At 48.5% G+C, this 23,073-nt stretch overlaps 2 protein-coding genes across 4 annotated transcripts; both read left to right on the top strand.

Annotated features, from left to right (window-relative positions):
* The first annotated feature begins 1,311 nt into the window (after positions 1-1,311).
* Positions 1,312-11,066, top strand: Slc26a6 (solute carrier family 26 member 6). Of its 3 annotated transcripts, XM_027933762.3 has the most exons (22): positions 1,312-1,462; positions 1,625-2,136; positions 3,249-3,406; positions 3,488-3,627; positions 3,773-3,883; positions 4,408-4,571; positions 4,736-4,900; positions 4,976-5,128; positions 5,432-5,514; positions 5,600-5,747; positions 5,994-6,107; positions 6,202-6,279; positions 6,603-6,698; positions 6,789-6,895; positions 7,059-7,128; positions 8,209-8,301; positions 8,387-8,491; positions 8,882-8,974; positions 9,717-9,893; positions 10,090-10,144; positions 10,415-10,551; positions 10,790-11,066. In XM_027933762.3, the coding sequence occupies exons 3-22, from the start codon at positions 3,288-3,290 to the stop codon at positions 10,802-10,804; spliced, it is 2,223 nt and encodes a 740-aa protein (XP_027789563.2). In that variant the 5' UTR covers positions 1,312-1,462; positions 1,625-2,136; positions 3,249-3,287; the 3' UTR covers positions 10,805-11,066. The 3 variants fall into 3 exon arrangements, with proteins under 3 accessions (XP_027789563.2, XP_027789561.2, XP_027789564.2); XM_027933760.3 differs by lacking the exon at positions 1,625-2,136 and having other exon boundaries at positions 1,313-1,462; XM_027933763.3 differs by lacking the exons at positions 1,312-1,462; positions 1,625-2,136 and adding an exon at positions 2,143-2,627.
* Positions 11,067-13,037: 1,971 nt separating this feature from the next.
* Positions 13,038-13,965, top strand: Tmem89 (transmembrane protein 89). Its single transcript, XM_027933583.1, has 2 exons — positions 13,038-13,328; positions 13,789-13,965. The coding sequence occupies exons 1-2, from the start codon at positions 13,038-13,040 to the stop codon at positions 13,963-13,965; spliced, it is 468 nt and encodes a 155-aa protein (XP_027789384.1).
* The last annotated feature ends 9,108 nt before the right edge of the window (positions 13,966-23,073 follow it).

Raw genomic sequence — 23,073 nt, forward strand, 5'->3', positions numbered from 1 at the left:
AACTCATTATCTTCCTGCGTCAACCTCCCAAGCCACTGGGATTACAAGCGTATGCCACCATGCCTACAGCTGGTTACTGTTTTGCTCTGGGTGTTGCCGAAAGTGCAGTCCTTGTCCCCAATCCAGTCCAACAATGAGGACACGGTTTTGAGAAAAAGCCAAAAGAAGGTTTATTGCTTTGCTAGCAAAGGAGAAACACAGGGGGCTCCCTTCCCAGAGTCTGTGATTCTGCCTACCAACAGGAACAGGGGTCTTTTATAGAGGTGATTCAAAGGCTACATTCTCTACTGAAGTTGTAATTCACTTGTTAAGTTAGGAGCTAGTCATTTCTGAGATCTTCTGATACCATCCCCAAAGTCCGGATTACTTTGTTTCTATGGTGGGTGATTACTCAAGAACAGAGAAATCTGCCTAGGATGGGGAAGAAAGGTAATCCTGTTTCCTCTGAGATTAGGGACAGGGAAAGATTAGGCAAGAGAAGGGAAAGAGGGAGAGAAAAAAATGTCCATTTTAAAAAATTTTGCAATGGCAGAGCAGCAAGGGCTATATCCAAAGCATAAAGTGAACCACTGTTACATGAGAAGTTGTCAACTTCTAGGAGCTTCCCTTGCAGCTGCCCATTGACAACACTAATCCCCACAAGCCTTTCTTTTTTAAAATATTTTTTTAGTTATTGATGGACCTTTATTTTATTTACTTACATGCAGTGCTGAGGATCAAACCTAGGGCCTCACACATGCCAGACAAGCACTCTACCACTGAGCCACAATCCCAGACTCCTCCCACCCTCCATGACTTGCAACTGGCCAGAATGTTGAGTTCCTCCATGGCTCAGGGAGGAAACTCCAGGCACCATGCCTAGGTTGGGCTCCCTGCACCTGTCCAGAGCCCTCCTCACTAGCTAGAGTTGAAGAGGAGGCCTTGGGGACATTTCGTGGGTCTCAGAAACATGCCTCCTGCTCTCCAAGGGAAAGCCTGAGGGTGGCGCCCTCAGCTTGGAAATATGAGAGGCCCCACAAGACCTCATGCACATCAGGTCACACTACCCAGCGAAGCACCAGGATCAGCTCCATCCACTCAGGGCCCTGGAGGCGCGGTTCTGGCCAGTACTTACTTCCTTGCCAGTCCCGCTCTGGTTCTTGGTTCACGTTCCACAGTCCCATCAGGCTCTGGCAGACCGTTAAGCGAGCCGCAAGGGGGAGCAAGAAAAAAGCCAGGCCCGGGGTGAAGAAGGGGTTAAACTTCTCTTCTCCCGACTCTCCCTGCTCAGAAAGCGTGCTTTAGTCCCTGCCCCTAGAACGCTGATTGGTTCAAACCTTCCCCAACTTGCCCCTGGATTAGGCCCTGGGAGCTAGAGGCCCACCTCGCCCCTGTCTTGGCGCCACCTTCGTCCCAAAGCGGCCTTTTGCTGGAGCTGTTGGCTTGGAAGCCTGAGGGCCTTGGGGCTGTCTGATGCTTTGGGGTGAGTGCAGGGCATGGCCCGGATTCTGCTTGTCCGAGAGGCGCGGGCAGCCTCGTGGCCCCCGCGCGGGCTCCCGGCCTGGGCTTCTTAAGAGGGACCGCTAAGTCCCGAGTAGGCTTTTCCTTCTCCCAACCGGTTTACCGCTTTGACGATTTCCCGCAGGTGGCTGCCCCTCTGCAGCGAGGGATGGGGGTGGGAGCCGGTGCGACCCTGGCCCTTGAGGGCTGTGCGTAAAGCCACTGGAATGCTGTCCAAGGGCTAACGGGGGGGCTCAAGGAGGTGGCTGCGTGCGGAGGAGCCCCGGCCCAAGAGGTGTGCTAGCTGGGGCGCGTTGAGGTTGGAAGATCGCTGCAAGAGAGTCTCTGGCTGGGGCCTGTGGATCAGCTGGGGCCCGAGTCCTCCCAGCTGTATAACTGACCAGGGAATGAGAGCTCTAGCTCTACGGCCCCCGTACTCTCCCAGAGGGAGGGGCCAAGGATCAAGGCTCCGCCCTCCAGGCACGCGTCCCGCGTTGTGAGGGAGGGAGCCCTTTAAGAAGACTGGAGTGAGTTACGGAGGAGGGGAGAGGGGTCTCTAAGATCTCCGTGAAACAGCGGAGCCTTCTGAGGATCTTCCTTGCACCTGCCATACTGCCTCCCTCCAACCGGGACATCCAGGTTAGAGGCTTTCCCCAGGTGAGTTCCAGTCCCTCAGGTGGGATCCTCTCCTGGTTGGAGCTTCTCCTAGGTTAGAACTCTCCTGATGGGTGAAAGCTTTCCTAATATGCTAGACCCTCCCGCTCTAGAACCCCATTACCACCCCTACCCTGTTGAGAAGTTATTTCCAAGAGAGAGCTTTTTCCCATGCCATGGGGAGCCTACCCCTTAGGTGAGAGTATTTCCCAGATAAGACTTCCCTCTCCCACCCACCCACCTCCATCTCCTATTCTTTAAGGTCTTTCACTTCAGAGAGGAGCCTCTAGGCAGATAAAAGATTCCTCCCAGGTCAGAACTTTACCTCAGATCAGAATTTGCCTGGGGGTGAAGGCTTTCCCCCTGAAAGCTCTATTTCTAGGTGACTTTCCCTACTTCAGGGGAGAGCTTCCCTTTCCAGATGGGCGTGTCTCCCCCTGGGTGAGAACTTCCAAATTCAAGAAAGATCCCCTTCTCCTCAGACATCCCCCCAGGTGAGAGGCATCCTTTGGCTTCCCCAGCCCAGTCCCCAGCTTGTCTACAAATTGGACTCTGGGGCTAGAGGCCTAGGGGCAAAGCAGTCCTTCCCTTAGAGGAAAGAGTTTCATTTGGAGGACTGAGGCTTGGGGAGAGAATTGCTTGAAGACTTGGATTTCTGATTTGCTGGATCCCTTCCCTAAAAGTGTTCTCGGCCAGCCAGATCTGGGTCGGTGAGGCAGCTGGATAAGGACACAGGGATTGACTCAGGGAGAGCAAGGGCCTGGGAGGAGGGGGCTAGGAGGAGCAGTCACCCTGGACCTGGACCTGGACCTGGACCTGGACCTGGACCAGTACTCAGGGCTGGGCAGCCACACCTAGGCTGGAAGTGTGGGTCGTGTTCTTCTTGTTATCCCTTCATGAGGGACTTTGGCCCAGAAAGAGGTTTCTACCAGCCAAAGTTCAGGTACTGCCTCTGCTTGGGTGTGGGTATGGGGCCTGCAGGGACCAACTTGGGGCTGGATCTACCTTGATCTTAGGGCCTGGAAAAATCAGTATGTGACTGTCTATTCCCAGGTATGTGTAGGGAAGATTGGGTAAGGGGTATCCTTACTGTATCTCTGATCTCATCCCCCCAGATAAGGGATACACAGGCACTCCTGTCTGCAACATAGATAATGGAGTTGCAGAAGCAAGATTACCATGTGGACCGGCCACTGATGAACCAGGAGCAACTGGAAGAACTGGGGCGCTGGGACTTGACACCTAGGACCTATCAGTGGAGAACATGGTTGAAGTAAGGCCAGGGAGAAAGGCCTGGGACTCTGGCGGGGCCCAGGTAGCCCCTGTCCCTCATATATACCCCTCATGTCCCCAGGTGCTCCCATGCACGGGCCCGTGCCCTTCTGATTCAACATCTCCCGGTCTTGGGCTGGTTACCCCGTTATCCTGTGCGTGACTGGCTCCTGGGTGACCTGTTATCTGGCCTGAGTGTTGCCATCATGCAGCTTCCCCAGGGTGAGCCACATTCAAGGCCCTGACCTAGAGTCCCTGTGATCTGTGATATACCATACCTGGACACATGGCCTCTAACCATGCTGGGATTCTTCCAACCTTTTGGATCCTCATCTCCAAGCCTGCTTTGCTACCATTTTCCCCCCAGGCTTAGCCTATGCCCTCCTGGCTGGATTGCCTCCTGTGTTTGGCCTCTATAGCTCCTTCTACCCAGTCTTCATCTACTTCCTGTTTGGTACTTCCAGGCATATCTCTGTGGGTAAGTAGAGTCAGGCCTAGACTTTTGGGAGGATGCCCATATCCCCCATGGAGAACAGGGTGAGGGAGGGCTGAGCAGGGCAGGGAAATTTAGGGAAAGAGTAGAATGGTTGCTGGGTCACTAGGAGGCTGGCCCATTTGTCATCCCCAGGCAGGACTAGGTCACTGACTGTGGGAGCACAGATTCAGGGTACTTCAAAGCCCTGACTCCAGGAGGATGTAAGTGAATGAGGGAATTCAAGAGGCCAAGGCAGGTTATTTCCTCTTCCCCAATTCATGGAATGTCTCTGTCTCTAGGCCAATGGACATAAATGGTACAAGGTATATAATGTAGGGTAGCATTTCTAGTACCCTTAAGAACCCATGAGCCTCAGGGTTCCCTCCTGACCTGCTGCCATTTGTATAGCCATGGTCTAAGGATATTTGTCCAGAACTAGATCTATCTTGGCCTCACTGTCAAGACCAAGGCTCCAGGGGAGGACAGTGTTCTTTTCCCTTCAGACCAGCCCTGCTCTGCTCCTTTAGGGACCTTTGCTATCATGTCTGTGATGGTGGGCAGTGTGACAGAATCCCTAGCCCCAGATGAGAAATTCCTGCTGGACTCAAACTCCACAGTCAATGAGACAGCCAGAGATGTCACCCGTGTGCAGCTGGCCTCCGCACTCAGTGTTCTGGTTGGACTCTTCCAGGTGTGAAACATTCAGAAGTATGTTTCCCCAGCACCCAGATTCTCTGATTATTGCCATCCTATTTTTGTCCCCTCTGTTCACTATCCCCTCTGATTCTGATTCCATCTGCCCTGGACCACCCCTAGGACTCCTGCCTCCCCTGACTCTTCCCTGTTATCCCACAGGTGGGGCTGGGCCTGGTGCACTTTGGCTTTGTGGTCACCTACCTGTCAGAGCCGCTGGTCCGCAGCTATACCACAGCTGCATCTGTGCAGGTCTTTGTCTCACAGCTCAAGTATGTGTTTGGCCTCCAGCTGAGTAGCCACTCAGGGCCACTATCCCTCATCTATGTGAGTAAGGTTGGGATGGGTGAATAGATGTGCCCCATGAACTTGAGTGCTGGCTGTGACCCCACCTCTCCTCAGATAGTGCTGGAGGTCTGCTGGAAGCTACCCCAGAGTGTCATCGGCACCGTGATCACTGCATTTGTGGCCGGGGTGGTGCTTGTGATGGTGAAGCTGTTGAATGACAAGCTGCAGCGGTATCTGCCCCTGCCGATACCTGGGGAATTGCTCACGGTTCGGGTTTACTGGGGAATTGCTTGTGGTTTGGGTGTTGAAGGGCAGGGGGAAAAGGCAAGTGAGGATAGATCCCAGGTATGGGGAACCTCCAGATATTTGGGAGCTGGTTGAAGTGGCCCCTGTGAAAGCTTCTTGAGTACTGCAGCAAAAATGCCATTGTCTTCTCCCTACCCCTGACAGAATCTCCCCCTTCCCTCAGAAAATTTTGCTTCAGTGTCTCCTCTCTCCCAAAGGGGTTTATCCTTCTCCCAGACAATAATACCTGTACCTTTTTCCCCTGATTCTGTTCTCTCCCCACAGCTCATTGGGGCTACAGGCATTTCCTATGGTGTAGGCCTGAAGCAGAGATTTGGGGTGGATGTTGTGGGCAACATCCCTGCAGGGTAAGTTCTGGTCCCCTATCAGGGCAGGAAGGACTGGGTAGCCAGGGAAAGAACCTTTCTTTGACTTCACAGATGCCTCTTTCAGACTGGTATCCCCAGAAGCTCCCAACCCCCAGCTGTTTGTAAAGCTTGTGGGAAATGCCTTCGCCATCGCTGTGGTTGGGTTTGCCATTGCCATCTCACTGGGAAAGATCTTTGCCTTGAGACATGGCTACCGTGTGGACAGCAACCAGGTCTGAGTAATGAGGGACACATAGGGGACCTCCAGGTGTATGTACAGAGTCCCCAGCAGCTGCGGGTAGGGAGGATCAGATGGGACTTGTGTGGGACTGAGAGTGGGGGAAAAAGATGTGTGGGACAGCAGCCTAGTCTTTGAAGGCCCTTAACTGGGGATGGGGGTTGGAGATGCATCAACTAAATAGTGGAGCAGTGACCAGGCACCTCCGGCAAGTCTCCTCACACCCATGTTCCCCCAACAGGAGCTGGTGGCCCTTGGCCTCAGTAACCTCATTGGGGGTATCTTCCGATGCTTTCCTGTGAGTTGCTCTATGTCCCGGAGTCTGGTACAAGAAAGCACTGGGGGCAACACACAGGTGGGTTTTGGATGTGGGAGTGAGGGTGCACATTGCTTTTCCAGGGTGGTTTACCCCTGCTTGCCCCCACCTGCTGATCGCCCCTATCCCATAGGTTGCCGGAGCTGTCTCTTCCCTTTTTATCCTCCTCATCATCCTCAAACTTGGAGAACTCTTCCAAGACCTACCTAGGGTGAGCCACTGCCCTACCCAACCAGTTTTCAGGGCTTTGGTAAGGCCAGGGTCTCAGTTTAGTCTATACCCAAGTAAGGGGCAAGAATATAAGATCATGCCCTGGATTTTTAAGGCTGAGATCTATAGGGTGAGATTTGGCCTCAAGGGTCAGGGTTTAGAATTTTTCAGTCAAATCCAAATTGGTAGAGTTGGGGTGGGTGGTCATTGCTGTTGGTTGGGGTTCTGACCAGGTTCTTGGGGTCAGTCTGAATCATGCCTACATGGTTGAGGTCAATATCTAGGCACCTATAAGCAGCCCTGGTGATACTCCCTCCACCCCAGGCAGTTTTGGCAGCCACCATTATTGTGAACCTAAAGGGCATGTTGATGCAGTTTGCTGACATATGCTCCCTGTGGAAGACAAATCGTGTAGACCTGGTAAGAGACCTGGGGGCCCAGAGCTGGGATTGGGGCCTTTAGCCCCAGTGGCCCCTCTATACTCTTTAACTCCTGGCCCTCTGTTCTCAGCTCATCTGGCTGGTGACCTTTGTGGCTACCATCCTGCTAAACCTGGACCTTGGCCTGGCAGTTGCATTAGCCTTCTCCCTGCTTCTTGTAGTGGTCCGAACACAGCTGTGAGTCATCCTTATTGGTCCTTCCCTCATTCCAGCTGGAAAGGGAACACTGGCTCCCCCCAGGTTTCCCCATGTCTCTGGAGAAGGGGGAACCACAGGCTCCTCAGTGTGCCCTCATGTCTCCCTTCTCCTCCTCTTCTTATACTCACTTTCACCTCCACAGACCTCACTACTCTGTCCTGGGGCAGGTGTCAGACACGGATATTTACAGAGACGTGGCAGAGTACTCAGATGTGAGTGGCAGGGGCTGAGTAGGAGGGCAGCATGAGTTGGGTGGAACAGAGGCAGAGCAAACCCATGTCAATCCCTTTTACACTGGCAAGGACACAGTGGGCTGAGAGTACTTTGGGTTTGGTCTCTGGAATTTTTAGTGGGGAGTCTGGGTCTATAACCCCCACTCAGTGGGAGGGGCTAAGAAGGTACAGAAAGAGAGTAAAGAGAGGTAGGTCTGGAGGTCTAGTGAGGGGTCAGTCTTAGAGCCATCCTGGGTCAGGAATATAGAGGATCAGGGTCCTAGGGCATAGGCTGTTTCCTGATCTCATCAGTGGGGCTACTAAGTCTCTAATCATTTACCTCCTGGGAAGTCTTAAGCCAAATGATGGAAAAAAGGCTGTGGGGCAGGCACAGGGGATAGGGATCTGGAATAAAATAAGCCCCTTCTTGGGTTATGGCTTAGCAGTAGAGTGCTCGCTTCGCATGTGCAAGGCCCTGGGTTCGATCCTCAGCACCACATAAAAATAAATAAGTTATTGTGTCCAACTACAAATAGTAAATGTTTAAAAAAAAAAAAAAGTCCCTTCCCACTGACAGAGACTGAAAGCATGAGCACAGTGTGATTAGACAGAGTAAAGGATGGGACCAAGGGATCTAAGGTGTGGGACAGGACATGAGGGGAGTAGCTCAGCTGGATGGAGAGGAAGCACCATGAGGCACAGGCCTAAATGCCTAGTAAAGATCTTGCTGTGTTGTAAATGGGATGGGAACTGAGATTGGGGTGACAGCTTAGAGGAATCTTTATGTCCACATGCAGAAAAAACAACAACAACAAAACGACAGGGGTTGGAGATCTAAGAGGAGGCCTAGGCACCACCAAAATCTAATCTGGGTAGTGGCAAAGAGCAGGAGAGGTGATGGGGAGAGGACCTGAGGCAGGAGTGAAGTAGTAGGATGGGGAGTCCACCTCTGAGTAAGCCAAAGGCTAGGAACAGAGGGTGGGAGGTGGCAGGCACTGGGTGCTCTTGGGGAGGAAAGACAGAACAGGATGCAGTGGAGGGAGAGGACTTGGCTCCCCTACAACTCTGTCCCATCCCCAGGCCAGGGAGGTCCCAGGTGTGAAGATCTTCCGCTCCTCAGCCACCATATACTTTGCCAACGCTGAGCTCTACAGTGACACACTGAAGCAGAGGGTGAGACTGAGGTCTCTTGGAGACTGATTGAGGGCCCCTTGCCTTCCCAGAGTGCCTCATCCTCTTCTTTCACATTCACCTCTAGTGTGGTGTGGATGTTGATCACCTCATCTCTCGGAAGAAGAAACTGCTCAAGAAGCAGGAGATGAAGCTGAAGCGCCTACAGAAACACAAGTCACCCCAGGAACAGGCAGGGCCCCTTCCAGTGGCTGACTCCTGGCCCTGCCCTGGGCTGGCCTCTGCCCGTGGTCTGCTGTTGACCCCAGCCAACTTGTCTCACTATTGAACTCTGCCCCTGCCCCAGTGTTCCTCCCTCAGCCTGTCTCCCAGCCTCCCTGTTTCACTCCCTGGCGGGGCTCTTGGTGGTCTTTTGTTGTCCCTATACCGGTGACAGTGTGAATCATCATAGTCCTCTTCCATTTTTGTGGCTGTTCTCAGAATTGGTCAGAGCCCTGTGGCTTGGCTGCCCCAGATCCCACAGCTTCCAGAGCCTGGGATCTACATCAGACCTACCTACCTGACCTGTTGTTATATGATAGCGGGAATAACTCTTTCCTGTCTCCACTCTTCCCCTGTGTAGGCTGTTTCTTCCCAGGACAACTCAGTTTCCATCAATGTCAACACCAATCTTGGAGACACCAAGAGCGATGATGTGGAGAGCTCTAAGACCAAGGTGAGGCTAGAGGTGGGAGAGGAGAGGTCAGCCATGAGCTGTAGAGATGAGGGTGTCTACACATCTCCTGAGAAAAGTCATGGACCCCAACCAAATTGGGTTTGAGGAGGCACCAATGTCTGGGGAAATAGGGTGATGGCTCTGATACTCTGGAGAGACCTGTGGTGAAACAGAATTCTGCTTGTTCTCTTATCTATAATCTCAGGCCTAGATGAAGACCTTAGATTTATAGATCCCAGAGTCTGCTCATGAAGGGAGGGAAGGGCTTGAATATATGGGAAAAATCTTGGGAACATAGAGAAGCCACACTCAATTAGAGACTCAAACAGAACAGGCTGCCAAGGTGTCTGTGTGTGAGTGTGTGCACATGAATGGATGTGTTTCTTCTGGTCTGTCCTTGTACCCCTATCCACTCCACCTGGGCTGGCTGATGGTGGAATATAGTTTCCCAGTATCCTCCCTTCTTGTGTCCCTTTTAAGCCTGGGCCCAGGAGGTAACAGCTGTGTGTGAATATCTGGGCATGCTCTCCTGTATGTCCCCATGTATCTATACTGCCTGTCCTATGTACACACATGACTCCCCCATGTCTGTGTCATCATGTGTTCCCTGTATGTCCCTCTATATGTGGGTATTTATATGCACACTCCTGTGTCTAATCCCATGTGTCCCTAAGGTGCTTTGTATGTTCCCTGCTTTCACTTCCTGATGGGCTGTCCTACCACACGTCTGGTTCCCCTGCAGGCAATGCCAGAGAATGAGCTGGAAGAGATTGTGGCTAGTGGTCAAGAAGATGCCAAGGCTATAGCTGTGCCTACGCTGAAAGCCCTGGGCCTGCCTCAGCCGGACTTTCATAGCCTCATCCTGGACCTGGGTGCCCTCTCCTTTGTAGACACTGTGTGCATCAAGAACCTAAAGAATGTAAGGGGCTGTAGGCAGGCCATGGCCCCCCAGGCTTCCACACAAACCCCATAACTTTTGCTGAGACCCCTCTGAGCATGATGATGCCCCCAAACCCTGCAAGCTCAACATCAAAAAATTGTTCCCCTAAGCTTGCCCAAGTGTCCCCTCTGAATCCCTGAGCCTCCCTTGAGTCCAGCCCCTTTTGTTGCTGCAGATTTTCCGTGACTTCCGGGAGATTGAGGTGGATGTGTACATTGCAGCCTGCCACAGTGCGTTGCTTGGGGATAACAGGATGGTCCAGGAAGAGGGTGGGACTCTTTGCTGAGAGGTTTGCCAGGAATCACAAAGAAAAAGTTTCTGAAACTGGAGGTCAAAGGTGCCCTGGGAGGAAGGAGTCTAGTGTTGGGAGTGACTGGGTGTCTAGCTCTAGCCTCAGGGGTGGAAGATAGTGTGGCAGACATCAGAACACTATAAAGGTGTCTGGGGCTGGAATGTCAAGTGGTCCTGAGAGTCAGAGGAGACCTATTCCTTGCTTACAGGTCCTGTGGTCACCCAGTTGGAGGCTGGGCAGTTCTTTGATGCATCTATAACAAAACGGCATCTCTTTGTCTCTGTTCATGATGCTGTGACCTTTGCCCTCCAACACTCAAAGTCTGGCCCCATCAGCCCTATTTTGGTAAGCTTGTTTCTGGCCCACTAGGCTGTTTTTTATTAATCTGTTGCTTGTCCCCAACCTGACCCTAACTCCAGGAAGTCCATTTATTGACCTAGCTCTGCCCTCAGTGGACCCATTTCCTTCTCCAGTTGTCTTTGGATTAAGTTGCTCCTGGGAACAGGGGTTGCTGTCCTGGAGAAGTGGTTTGTTATGTGTTTTTTGGAGACTGACTAGAACCTCCCCTCCTCTGTCTATCCAGGCCACCAAACTCTGACTGTGTTATTACCCTGCCCAAGATTGCTCACCTCAGGAGGTTGTGATGGAGCACCCTCAAGAAGACCCCCACACTGAGCATGTGCCACTCAGGAGCCCCTTGGTGCATATATACATACAACTCAGGGATGGAGATTTTAGGAATCCAGATTCAGGTTATAGGCCTGGAAGAGGGGTACTGTGGTTTGGCTGGCCTTGGCCAGGCTTGGGGAGGGAGCCAATGTCTATTTTCAGTCTAAGGAATAAAAATTTGTTTAACCAGCTCTAGGCTTTGCCATGGCATGGTGGGGGCTTGACTGGGGAGTTGGATGGTTGACAATTCTGGCTTCTGACCTTTTTATGCCCCAAGATAGAGACTGAGGTCAGAAGCCAGGGATGGGGATTAGAGGAGGGGAAGGTCAGGCAGAAAGTGTACAGAGTAGGAGAGCTATGGGGCCAGGCCTAATGTGAGGACATCCCAGGCTCAAGTTTCTCCCCAATTACACACAGGTAGAATTTAGCTTCAGGCTGGAAAATAATTGGAGTTAAAACTGTTTCTCAGGAATAATCAGCTCTCAGGGATACCCAATAAGGTTCACAGCAGGGCAGGTGCCACTGGGCAGCCCTTGGGTGGTACAGAGTGAACCCCTGAACACCCAGTCAAGGAAGATCAGTTGCTTACCAACGCTGCTGATCTGTATTTTTAAATAAGTGTGATTGATTGCTTGTTTATATAATTAGATCATTGGACTTGGCAGAGCACTGTTAGCCAAGAAGCATTTATTGATTTCTCCCAGTAAATGCCAACATCAGGGGCTGGGATTATGGCTCAGTGGTAAGAGCACTTGCCTAGAACATGTGAGGCACTGGGTTCGATCCTCAGCACCACAAAAAAATAAATAAAGGTATTGTGTCGGTCTACAACTAAAAAAAAAAAAAAAAAGCCAACATCAGGGCATATGGCCCAGCAGGCAAGGGGGTTTTGACACAGTAAATTGTCAAGAGTGTCTATGGGGGCACCAGAATCTTTCTGGGCTTGGGTGTGCTACTGATGAGTGGAGTGGCGATAGTACTCACCTCATAGACTACTCAGTAAGTATTAAATGAGCAAATGTGGGGAAATGCTTAGATGAGTTCAGGACTTGAATCACCTGCTCAAAGCATGAACTTTGCCATTCATCAAGTTACTGACCACAGAGACTGCCCTGCCCTCCAAATCACCCGGGCACCCTTGCCCAGGCCTATTTTTATCATGGCCTATGTCAGTGCCTGGCACTGTATTTACAAACTGTCTGTCCTCCCCCCAGAACCTCACCACAGTCCAGGAAATCAAAGCTCTTTGTTGGCTCCATCATACCGCATTCTGGTACCAGGAACTGGCACTCTGTAAATATTGGTTGAATGAGACTTAAATGCTGGAGTAGGAGTCTGGACCTCAAATATGAAATTGAAGGTACTTAGAAGTGCTTTGAAGAAAACAATGCAGGGTCACATTAGAAGGGGCTGTGTTACCTAAGATGGTCATGGGAGGGAGGCTTAGGGAGCAGGTAACAGTTGAACTCAAACGCTAGCCATGAGAAGGTGACTTTCTAAGAGATGAATTGCTTCTGACAGGGAATAGCAGATTTGTTCAGGGATGTGTATATGAGGCAGGTACAGCCCAAATGAATGGGAGGGAGATCTTATAGGCCAGTGTGAACCTTCAGACTTTTTTACTGACAGGAGCCACATGAAAAAAAAAATTTTTTTTTGTAGTAAGTGGAACTGAGGCTTGAACCCAGTTCCTCACTCATGCTAGGCAAGCACTCTACCACTGAGCTACAACCCCAGCCCGGGAGCCACATTTTTGCAGCTCAGGCAGTATGGATGGTGGAGCTGGGCTGGGTGGGGGCAGGGACAGTGAGCAGCTCAGTCATATACTGCTTGATTGGCCTGGGAGTGCTATCTCTGGTGAAGAACAGAGGGCTGTAGGGGCCATGGTGTTTAGATTTTGTCAAGATGAGGTGGAAGCAGGGAAGATAGGGGATAAGAGGTGTTCCCTCTATCCTGGGCCTGCCAGGCCTCAGAGCTGCCATTCCCCCGCCCCCCCCCCCCCTGAACACAGTCCCCCACCTCCCATTTGTGGTCCAGGCTGGTCATGAAGGGCCTTGGGCCCTGCTGGAACCTGTTGCTTTAGAGCTGGGCCTACTCTTGGGGGAGGGGTGTTTGGTGGTTGCCAAGCGCAAAGGTTCCAGCTTCTGGTAGTGGCCACAGCCATGTTGCATGCACTGTACTTTCTCTTGTCACTACTGTTGGCAATACCTACTCCCACCCATGCCTGGTCACGGCCCCTCTGGTATCAGGTGGGGTTGGACTTGCAGCCCTGGGGGTGCCAGCCAAATAGCCTAGACTCTTGCAGGAGCAGCTTGGGCTGTCCGAACGGTTGGGTGGGCCTGGGAGGGAACCGCATCTACCCTGTGGCTGGGGTCATGATTACCACCACCATGATGCTGGTGATCAGCCGTGCGATGCTGCAGCGGTGGCGTTCACAGGACACTAAGGATAAGGTGAGCACAGTACTCCCCGACAGCTCCTTCCTCCACTCATGCCCAGTGGGCCCATAACTTCTACTCAACCTTCCCTAATAAGCCAGCCTTATAAAGACTCATGGGCCTCCTGCCCAACCTCACCCTACCCAACACCCTATTTTCCCTGCATCCGTCCACACATCTCCATGAAATGCATTTCTAGAACCATCCATCCTGACTATTCCCCATGGTCAGTACCCTGCCCAATTTGTCCTCCTTTAGTACATCCATTTCTCATCCAACCCCCATGGGTCCCATGAACATGCTAGCCTATAGGAGACCCTCAGGGAATCCATCACCCTAAGTCACCTCTCCCATCTCCTTTGGGCACAAATGCATAACCCTACACCCTTCTCTATTGCTGCCACTTGCTATGCCCCCTTCCCCTCTCTCTACTCACTCCTACCTCTTGGAGTAAGACTTGGACTCCTATTCTCAGCACCCACAGGTGACCACTAGTTGCTACGGACCTTGGAAACGGCGAACTCCAATTTCAGATCGTGCCCTACTCTTTGGGGTCCTTCACATGCTGGATGCCCTCCTGGTCCATATTGAGGGCCACCTGCAGCGTCTAGCTACCCAAAAGCGAATTCAAATAAAGGGGACTCCCACCTAGTGTGGGTGATCCAGCACATTTCTCTCTGCCTGCTGGCCAGCCAGGGTGACGATAGTCTGAGTTCCCTGGCTGGGACTCAAGCCTATGCAAATGTTCTCTCTGGGCCTCTCTGTGGCCCCTTTTTACTCTTAGAACCAGCAGGTCTGTGGAGTCCAGGAACTGACAAAGTGCCTGTGGAAGAGTGGGTATGGGGAAGGTTACTCCCAGTGGAGATCTCAGTCTGAGTAAAGGCCATATGCTGTTTGGTATTCCATGCTTGTTGTCAGGATGGGTAGTGATCAGTGGTGGAGAGCATAAAGTGCCAAGGAAGGATCCAGGCTTTTCCAGTGCACATGGGGTACAGAGAAAAGGCCTGGTCAGCTGAGAAGAGTAGGAGGAGGGTAGTGAGGAGGCTAGAACCAGATTCCAATGGTCTCTAATGGGAACTGAGAACCCTGAGACCCCAGTTACTGGGGGGCACCCACTCCTTTACTTCTTCCACCTTTATCACCACCTCAGGAGATCAGTAGGGGAGATGTCCTCGTGACTTTTTAGTCTTGCCACCTGAAAGCAGCTGGCTTTGGTTTCCTTCTTCCCTGGACTTGCAAGGCCCTACTCCAAGGGGGTCACTGCTGAGTCTCCTATAGCAGCCACTCTCCAGATCCTTGGCACCTGTTTGGCTCCCCACTCTCCTCCTCCCCAGCTTGGGCCCGATAATATCAAACTGGAGCCAAGTAGGCAGTTTTTGTGGCCACCTCAAACATGCTCTGATACCTGAGTGCCCTTGCTCCAAGGCCCCTAGAAGAAGAATGAGGGTCGGACCTCCCCAAAGAGACTTACCCCTTTTCCCACCTATCAAAGGTGATCCAGGTGGAGTTGGGCCTGAGACACATGCATTTTGGGGGTCTCGGTTTTAGAAAAACAATATGCTATTGCAAATTGAACATTGGGAACAACAACAAAATTGAACACTAGAAACAAATGAAAAAGGCTTGGGATTTAGCTCAGTAGTAGAGCATGTGCATGAGGCCCTGGGTTCAATCACCAGCATTGAAAAATAAATAAATAAATAAATCATTAAAAATGGTTTTAGACTGGGCATGGTGGCGCACACCTGTAATTCCAGCGGCTCGGGAGGCTGAGGCAGGAGGATTGCAAATTCAAAACCAGCCTCAGCCAAAGTGAGGCACTAAGCAACTCAGTGAGACCCTGTCTCTAAATAAAATACAAAATAGGGCCGGGGATGTGGCTTAGTGGTTGAGTGCCCCTGAGTTTAACCCCTGGTACCCTCTCCCCCCGCAAATGGTTTTAGGTTGATAAATATTACAATAGTGATCTGTAAATATATCTTTTGTGATACATATTATTATATGACACATTCCTATAATTTCTCCCTCCATTTTCTGGCTTCTTACTTTGATGGCTTCTATAAACAATAAGGATTTTGTAATTCAGGGGGAGAAATTTTTAAATAGAAAAGGGAAAGATAATTCAGTCTTCCTTCTAACATAGTTGATTGAAGTTTGAGTTTTAATTATTGATAGCTTAGGAAAGTTATTTTACTTCCTAAGCTATTACCAGTGGTGTAAGTATTGCTGCCAAATTTGGAAACATCCATTTTTCATACAGAAACTGTAAGATTTGGAAGAATTTCCCATAGGTGGACTTCCACCTGTACATATTTCAAACCTTGTTTTCCCTCCCTGATTTTTCTAGTGCTGGGTGCTGTGGGGCACGTTCTTAATGCAGTAAGACTTTGTACTTCTGTCCTGTCAGGAGCTCTCACCCCGGTAGGAGTTCTTCCAGGCTACATTCCAGAAGAGGAATAATAAGCTAACTTTACACAGGAGTGGAACAATTCACATAAATATGTCCCTGTTAACTCAAACCAAGTGTTTCCTTATGGTAGACAGAGATGTGCCACTTTAGTCCCCTTCAAAAAAGGCTGGCTGTTGCCAGACACTGGGAAATCAACCAGAAGACAAGTCTGCCTCAGCCATGGAGAGCCTCTCCCAGCTAGCTTTCTTTCTCTGCCCAACCCTATTCCTTCCTCAGGTACTGATCCCAATTGATTTCTCTGGTAAGTATCTTGGACTCTAATCTTCCTCTTAGAGCTAGCTTTCCAGGGAACCCAACCTGGAATAATTCCTAACCCACCTTCCCCTTGGATAGATTCCCAAATGCCATAGTCTCTCTGATATTCCCCACCCGACACATTTGAGGCTGGAGACAAGTCTGAACAGAAAGGACAGAGGTCCTGAATTAATGCAATTATATTATCTTAATTTTGCCAGTTTTCCAAAAATATTTGCCCCCAGACACACTACTGGGGCCTTTCTCAAGGCCGAAAGTAAGATGTTGAAGGCCAAGTTTCATCTGCCTGTTGTGAGATCCACTTTGGCACTCTACAAGGTTTAATGAGCACCTCCTATTTGCTGACCCTTTATTGTGGATGTATATACTAATGTGCATAGCAGACCTGGTTCCTCCCTTACCTTCTTGCAAATAAAGGTCTAGTGCTGGTGAAATAGACATGAAAAGGCAATTATTCTGAAGCAAGGTATGCTGCTCAGCTGGGGTGGTGCAGAGGCTGACTGTTGGGACCTGAAGGATGAGTAGAATGACCAGAAGAAGGGAAGAGAGCTCCACTGAGAAGGACAAGCACATACAATTGCTTAGTGAGGAGATAGAACTTGTTAAAGGAGCTTTAAGGTGATCAGGAGTTCAAGGGAAAGAAGGTGCTCTGGAAAGCAGGAAGGAGGGGTCTGAAGAGGAACAAAAATTGGTGTCTCCTAGAGAGGGTACCATGGGCAGAATGATGGCCCCTCTGTGATGTCCATATCCTAATCCCTGGAATCTCTGAATATATTACAGTACTTTGCAGATGAAGTTAGGGAAAAGGACTTTAGAGAGATCATTATGGGTTATTTTGGTGGTCCCAATGTAATCACATGAGCCTGAAAAAGCAAAAGAGGAGGACAGAAGTTGGTCAGACTCAAAGTATGAAAGGGATGCGATCCTCCACAGCTGGCCAAGGATCCAAGGAATTCAGGTGGTCTCTACAAGCAAGAAATGACCCTCAAGTGATAGCAAAAAAAAAAAAAAAAGGAAACTAAGTTCTCCTACAATCACTAGGAATTGAATTCTGCCAATAACCTTAATGAGCAAATTCTCCCCAACCACCTCCAGAAAGGATTGCATCCCTGCTAATGTGTTGATTTTAGCCCAATGAAACCCATATTGAACTTCTGGCCTACAGAACTGTGGTATGATAAAAATTTTTATTATTCTAAGCCACTAAGGTTGTGTTAATTTGTGTGTTTATATTGTTAGGGATTGAACCCAGGACCTTGTGCATGCTAGGCAAGTGCTCTAACATTGAGCTGCACCCCCCAACCCAAGGGTAATATGTTATTGTAGGAAAAGAAAACTGATAGAGATTAGAGAATGAGATACTGCTGTAACAAATTTCAAAAACATGCCAGGTTCAGTGGTGCAGGTCTGTAATACCAGCAGCTCAGGAGGCTGAGACAGTTGGATTGTGAGTTCAATGCCAGGCTCAGCAACTTTGCAAGTCCTTATCTCTAAATAAAATATAAAAAGGCCTAGGATCTTGCTTAGTGGTTAAGTGTCTCTGGGTTCCATCCCTGGTACAAAAAAAAAAAAAAAAAAATCTAAAAATGTGGAATTGGCTTTGGAATTGGGCAGTTGGCAGAGGCTAGAAGAATAACAGAAAAGGCCAATTTTGGCTTCAGTGAACCATTAGAAGAAATCTGAATGTTAAGGATGTTGCTGGTGAGAGCTTAGAAAGAAATGAAAAACATGTTATTGGAAGCTGGAGTTGCAGAAAGTTTAGTGTGGAATTGTATCCCATAGTAGGGTGGAAAACAGAATTTGTCCATTTCTAAGCAAAATGTTGAAGGTACATTCTGGGTTCTTCTTGCTAATTATGGTAAACTGTAGGAAGAGGGATATACATTCAAAGAGAAACTGTTACAATGAAATCAGACCTTGATATTAGGAATTCTCAGTCCAGAAAAGCACTTTACCTCAAATTGTTGAAGTTGATACAATTCAAATAACATCAAGTTCTTCATTTTGAGTGATAAAGTATTTATAAAAATAATATACAAGAAGGATATGATGTCACAGAAGAAAGTGGACTAGGAAGCTTCATGGATTCATCCCTTCACAGAAACAAGAATTGAGCTGGGTGCAGCTGCATGTGCCTGTAATCCCAGTGTCTTGGGAGGTGGAGGCAGAAGGATTGCAAATTGAAAGGCAGTCTCATCAAAAGTGAGGCGCTAAGCAACTCAATGAGACCCTGTCTCTAAATAAAATACAAAATGGGACTGGGAATGTGGCTCAGTGATTGAGTGCCTTTGAGTTCAGTCCCCCTCAACTCCCCCCCGCCCCCCCACCCCAAAAACAAATAAACAAAAAATCAGGTATTTGAGTTTTCAGAAACTGCCTGAACCAACTTTTTAGGAACTCAAGTCTAGATTGTAGAGGACAGATGAGGCAAGTCCCTGAAGATAGCAGGAAACAGTTTTATTTGGCTGCAGCCAGGTTCAGAAGATACAGTTTTTGCTGTAATCAACTAATCCACTGAATCCCAAGTTCAGGTAGTTTCAGAACTTTATGCCCAGTGTGTGAGGGGAGGGGCTCAGAAGTTCACAGTCTGCAGAAGTTCACATAAAAGCAGCTTTTTCTCTCACTGTTTTGGGCAAGTTAACTCTTCAAGGACAACATCTGAGAAGGGAGAGCTTCTTCTCCCCTTTCTTTCCTCCCCCTTCCAGCTGTTACGGAGCCCAACTGGTAACTTATCTTAGAAATGTAGACACTTCTGTGAAGCTTCTGCTCAAGGCCAGAGACCTTATCAAAGGATCTTTTTTAAATATTTTTTTTTATTGTAGTTGGACACAATAGCTTTATTCTATTTATTTATGTGGTGCTGAGGACCAACCTAGGGTCTCACTAAGTTGCCTAGGATATTGCTAAGTTACTTAGCCAAGGCTGTTGCTAAGTTACTCAAGACAAAGAATTTTTAAAGCAGCTAGAGGGAAGCTACTTGTTATGCGCAGGGATTCTAAATAAGACTAATAATAGTTGATTTCTCAGAAACCATGGAGGACAATAAGTGTTAGTGTGACATATCTAAAATTCTGGTGAAAAAAAAAATGTCAACCAATAATTCTATTACCTAGCAAACCAATCCTTCAAGAATAAAGGAGGAGAAGCTGGACAGAGGCACACCTGTAATCCCAGCTGCTTGGGAGGCTGAGGCGGGAGGATCATGAGTTCAAAGCCAGCTTCAGCAACAGTGAAGTGCTAAACAACTCAGTGAGACCTTGTCTCTAAAAAAAAAAAAAAACAAACACAAAATAGGGCTAGGGATGTGGCTCAGGAGTCAAGTAACCCTGAGTTCAATCCCTGGTACCAAAAAAAAGAAAGAAAAGCAAAGAAAACATAAAATGGGCTAGGGATGTGGCTAGTGGTTAAGTTCCCCAGGTTTAATCCTTGGTACCAAAAAAAAAAAAAAAAGAAGAAAAAGAAAAAATATATATATGTATGTACATACGTAGATATATAGAAGACATATAATGGAATGGTAGAAGTAAATCCTTTATTATTAATAACATTAAATGCAAGTGGACTAAACTCTCTGATTTGAAAAACAGATTGGCAGATGCTTAAAAAAGTTGATCTGGGCTGGGAACGTAGCTCAGTGATAGAGTGCACACTTAGCATGCACAATCAATTCCTGGTACAACAAAAACTACAACAAAAAAGGAGTTCATCTATATGCAGACTACAAGAGATGCAGATATAAGGATACTGAAAGGTTAAAAGTAAAATGATGGAAAAACTGCATGCAAATTGTAACTAGAAGAGAGCCAGTTTGGCTATATTATTGTCATACAAAAAAAAAACATGTAAGAATTTGACAAAATTCAATGCCCTTTGTTAATAAAAACAGTACATAAACTAGAAATAGAAAGGAATTACCTCAGCATAGTAAAGGCAAAATATGAAAAACTCACAGCCCAACTTCATATTCAATGGAAGATTGAAAGCTTTCCCCTTATTCCTAGGTATTTAATAATTATTCTTTTTTTTTCTTTTTCTTTTTTTTTGGTACCAGGGATTGAACTCAGGGACACTGAACCACCGGAGCCATATCCTCAGCCCTATTTTGTTTTATTTGAACATAAGGTCTCACTGAGTTGCTTAGCACCTCACTTTTGCTGAGGCTGGCTTTGAAATCATGGTGCTCCTGTCTCAGCTTCCCAAGCCACTGGGATTTCAGGCATGTGCCACCATGCCCAGCCCTAAGTATTTGTGTGTGTGTATGTGTTGGGGGGGCTTAGGGAAGTGGTAGGCCTTTCTCAGAAACACCCTTGGGTGGGAAAAAGAAACTTTTTCCTTCAAATGGCCATCCAGATGTTAAGCAAGAACCTTATTATATTCCCCCCATTTTTGTTTCTATTGGGCCCCCAATAGGGACTCAGGTCAATCTTCTATAACTGCTTCCTGTTGGGAAGGGGTGGAGTTTGAATCTCTCATTAGGGGCACTGGACATCACTGGAATAATGACAGAGGTTGAGTGGTGGTGGAATGCTGTCACTGGTGCCCCAATTTTTGGTGAGGGGTTGGTATTCCTGTAACAAAAGCTGGTTGATAGTTTGATTAGAGATTTTTTGGATCTGGTCTTCAACCAATCTAATGATGCAGGGGAAAGAATCAACAGAAGGGCTATGGCAAAGAGAGGGGTCAGGAAAGGAAGTGCTCACTGGAGAAGGGGGGTCCTTAGCTGCCATCCTTCAGTAGAGGAGAGCTGTTGTTTCTGGTGTTCAAGGTCCTGTTGGAGTTGTTTTATCTTGTCCTTTACTATTCCATGTTGATTGACATAAAAGTAGCATTCCGCCTTTTTCAGGGTTGTTAAAAGATCTGCAGAACGGCAGCAGCTAAAGAATCAAGGTGGGATTGTATAGTTAGTATGGTTTGAGCAAGTTGCTGTAAGTCTCCTAGAAATTGGAATGGTAATTCCAGATAATGGTACCTGTGGGAGGTGAGTACAGAATAAGGGAGGAGGGCAGAAGTGAAAAAGGGAAGGATGGCACTCATGGTTCTGCAGTGTCCTCATGTCCTCAGAGACCAAAGGAAGACTGGGGGTTCTGGCCTTGGAGACACACAGTTGAGAGGGCCTATGATTCTCATTGTATAAAAGGGCAGAGAAAAACATTTTAAATGGGAGTTGTGAACCCAATATGAGATGCCCTCAAGGTGGGCTGCTGAGGAGTGGTAGGAATGACCTGATAGGGTCCAGTTCATTTTGCTGAGAGTTGAGAGGAGGAGGGGGGCTTGTTGCGGGCGGGAGTTAAAAAGTACCAGGTCACAGAGTGGGAAGAGTGGAAGAGGCAGAACTAGGCTTTGCCAGAATAGCATTATGTATGCCAGAAAAGATGAGGGGCAAGGGGAACTGGAGAATCAGAGAGGGTGGTGAGCTGAGTAGGGAGATAAGATAGTCTGTATAGAAGCTCAAAAGGGGAGATATTGATTGGGAGGGCTTGTAACCTAAGAAGAGCCAAGGGAAGGAGTTTAGTCCAATCTAAATGTAATTCAAAGGATAGTTTAGTGGGGCTGGGGATGTGGCTCAAGCAGTAGCACGCTCGCCTGGCATGCGTGCGGCCCGGGTTTGATCCTCAGCACCACATACAAACAAAGATATTGTGTCTGCCGAAAACTAAAAATAAATAAATAAATATTAAAAAAAAAAAAAAAACAAAAACCAAAGGATAGTTTAGTGAGAATGTTTTTCAAGGTCCAGTTGGTACATTCTGTTACTGCTGTCCTTGCTTCCCCAATGCTGAAGTATAACACCAGAGAAGCACGCAAGTTTAGAGTGGAAAGTAGAAGCCTTTATTAAAGGACAGCAGAAAAGACTTCTCCCTGGAGAAAGAAGGGGACCCAAGAGGTGGAGTCCCTGGAAGGGGAAGGTCTTCTTCCCTCTTATATAGAGCTAAAGTCTACTTTCAGCTTTCCCACATTCCTGTCATATACCTGTCCTCTGTTCTGTTACCTTGCAGTGATGGAATGTAGGTGGGAAGGCCCAAAGGATGGGGGAACAGGTGGGCAGAAGAAGTAATCTCGGCAGGAAGGGCTTTCTGGGAGCTGATTCATTAACATTTCCTTGGGATGAGCTCTGGGCCTTGGGGATGTTAACATTTCAATTCCCCCAAGTGCTGCTCTGATTTCCTGGATTCCATTCTCAATAATGGCCTTCATCTTATTCATCTTCACCTTACTCAATATTTACCTAACTACATTAACTACCTATCTTTAAGTCTGGCTTCAATTCCACCTTGCCAGAGGACTGGGGATGATAGGGGATATGAAAATGCCAGGAGGGGGCTGGGGATGTGGCTCAAGCGGTAGCGCGCTCACCTGGCATGGTTGCGGCCTGGGTTCGATCCTCAGCACCACATACAAACAAAGATGTTGTGCTCGCCAAAAAACTAAAAAATAAAATATTTTAAAAAAAGGGGACATGTGTGATTGCTTTACATAAAAAAAAAAAATGCCAGGAGATGTTGAGTACCTTAGCTACGGACCATGAAACATGGGAAGTAAATTCAGGACCATTATCAGACTGGAGCAAGGAAGGGAGGCTGAATCAGGGAAGAATATGTTCAATGAGGATGTTGGCTACCACAGAGGCACATTTTCTTGTGGCAGGAAAAACCTCAACCCATCCCAAGATGGTGTCGACAAGTACCAAGAAAAATTTGTACTGCTTGACTTGGGGGCATATGGGTGAAATCCAACTGCCAATCAGAGCAAGGTAGATGTCCTCTTGCCTGGTGTAAAGGGAAGGCAGGTGGGCAGAGATTGGAGGTGGGATTGTGTGTCCGTGTCCCCCCCCCCCCCCCCCCCCCCCCCCCGCCCCTGCAGATTTCACAGGAAGCAGAGAGGGTAGAGAGACATTGTAAGTCCTCTGGAGAGAGTTTAAGGAGGGAAGTGAGAAATTGTTTTAAAGATGTGATGTTAGGCTAAAAGAGGTTGTGAAGGAAGGTAAGCACCTGTTGAGTGTCAAGTGGGGAAGAGTCTGTGTGGGGGGGACTAGTA

The sequence above is a fragment of the Marmota flaviventris genome, chromosome 8 (genome assembly GCF_047511675.1).
Source record: "Marmota flaviventris isolate mMarFla1 chromosome 8, mMarFla1.hap1, whole genome shotgun sequence".
NCBI lineage: Eukaryota > Metazoa > Chordata > Mammalia > Rodentia > Sciuridae > Marmota > Marmota flaviventris.

Bases quoted from the DNA above. Each gene is read 5' to 3' on its own strand.
- Slc26a6 (XM_027933762.3), top strand. From the start codon at position 3,288: ATGGAGTTGCAGAAGCAAGATTACCATGTGGACCGGCCACTGATGAAC. The intron at 5,515-5,599 runs GTAAGTTCTGGT...TGCCTCTTTCAG, and splicing joins GTGGGCAACATCCCTGCAGG to ACTGGTATCCCCAGAAGCTC. The intron at 5,748-5,993 runs GTCTGAGTAATG...TTCCCCCAACAG, and splicing joins ACCGTGTGGACAGCAACCAG to GAGCTGGTGGCCCTTGGCCT.
- Tmem89 (XM_027933583.1), top strand. From the start codon at position 13,038: ATGTTGCATGCACTGTACTTTCTCTTGTCACTACTGTTGGCAATACCT. The intron at 13,329-13,788 runs GTGAGCACAGTA...TCCTATTCTCAG, and splicing joins CACAGGACACTAAGGATAAG to CACCCACAGGTGACCACTAG.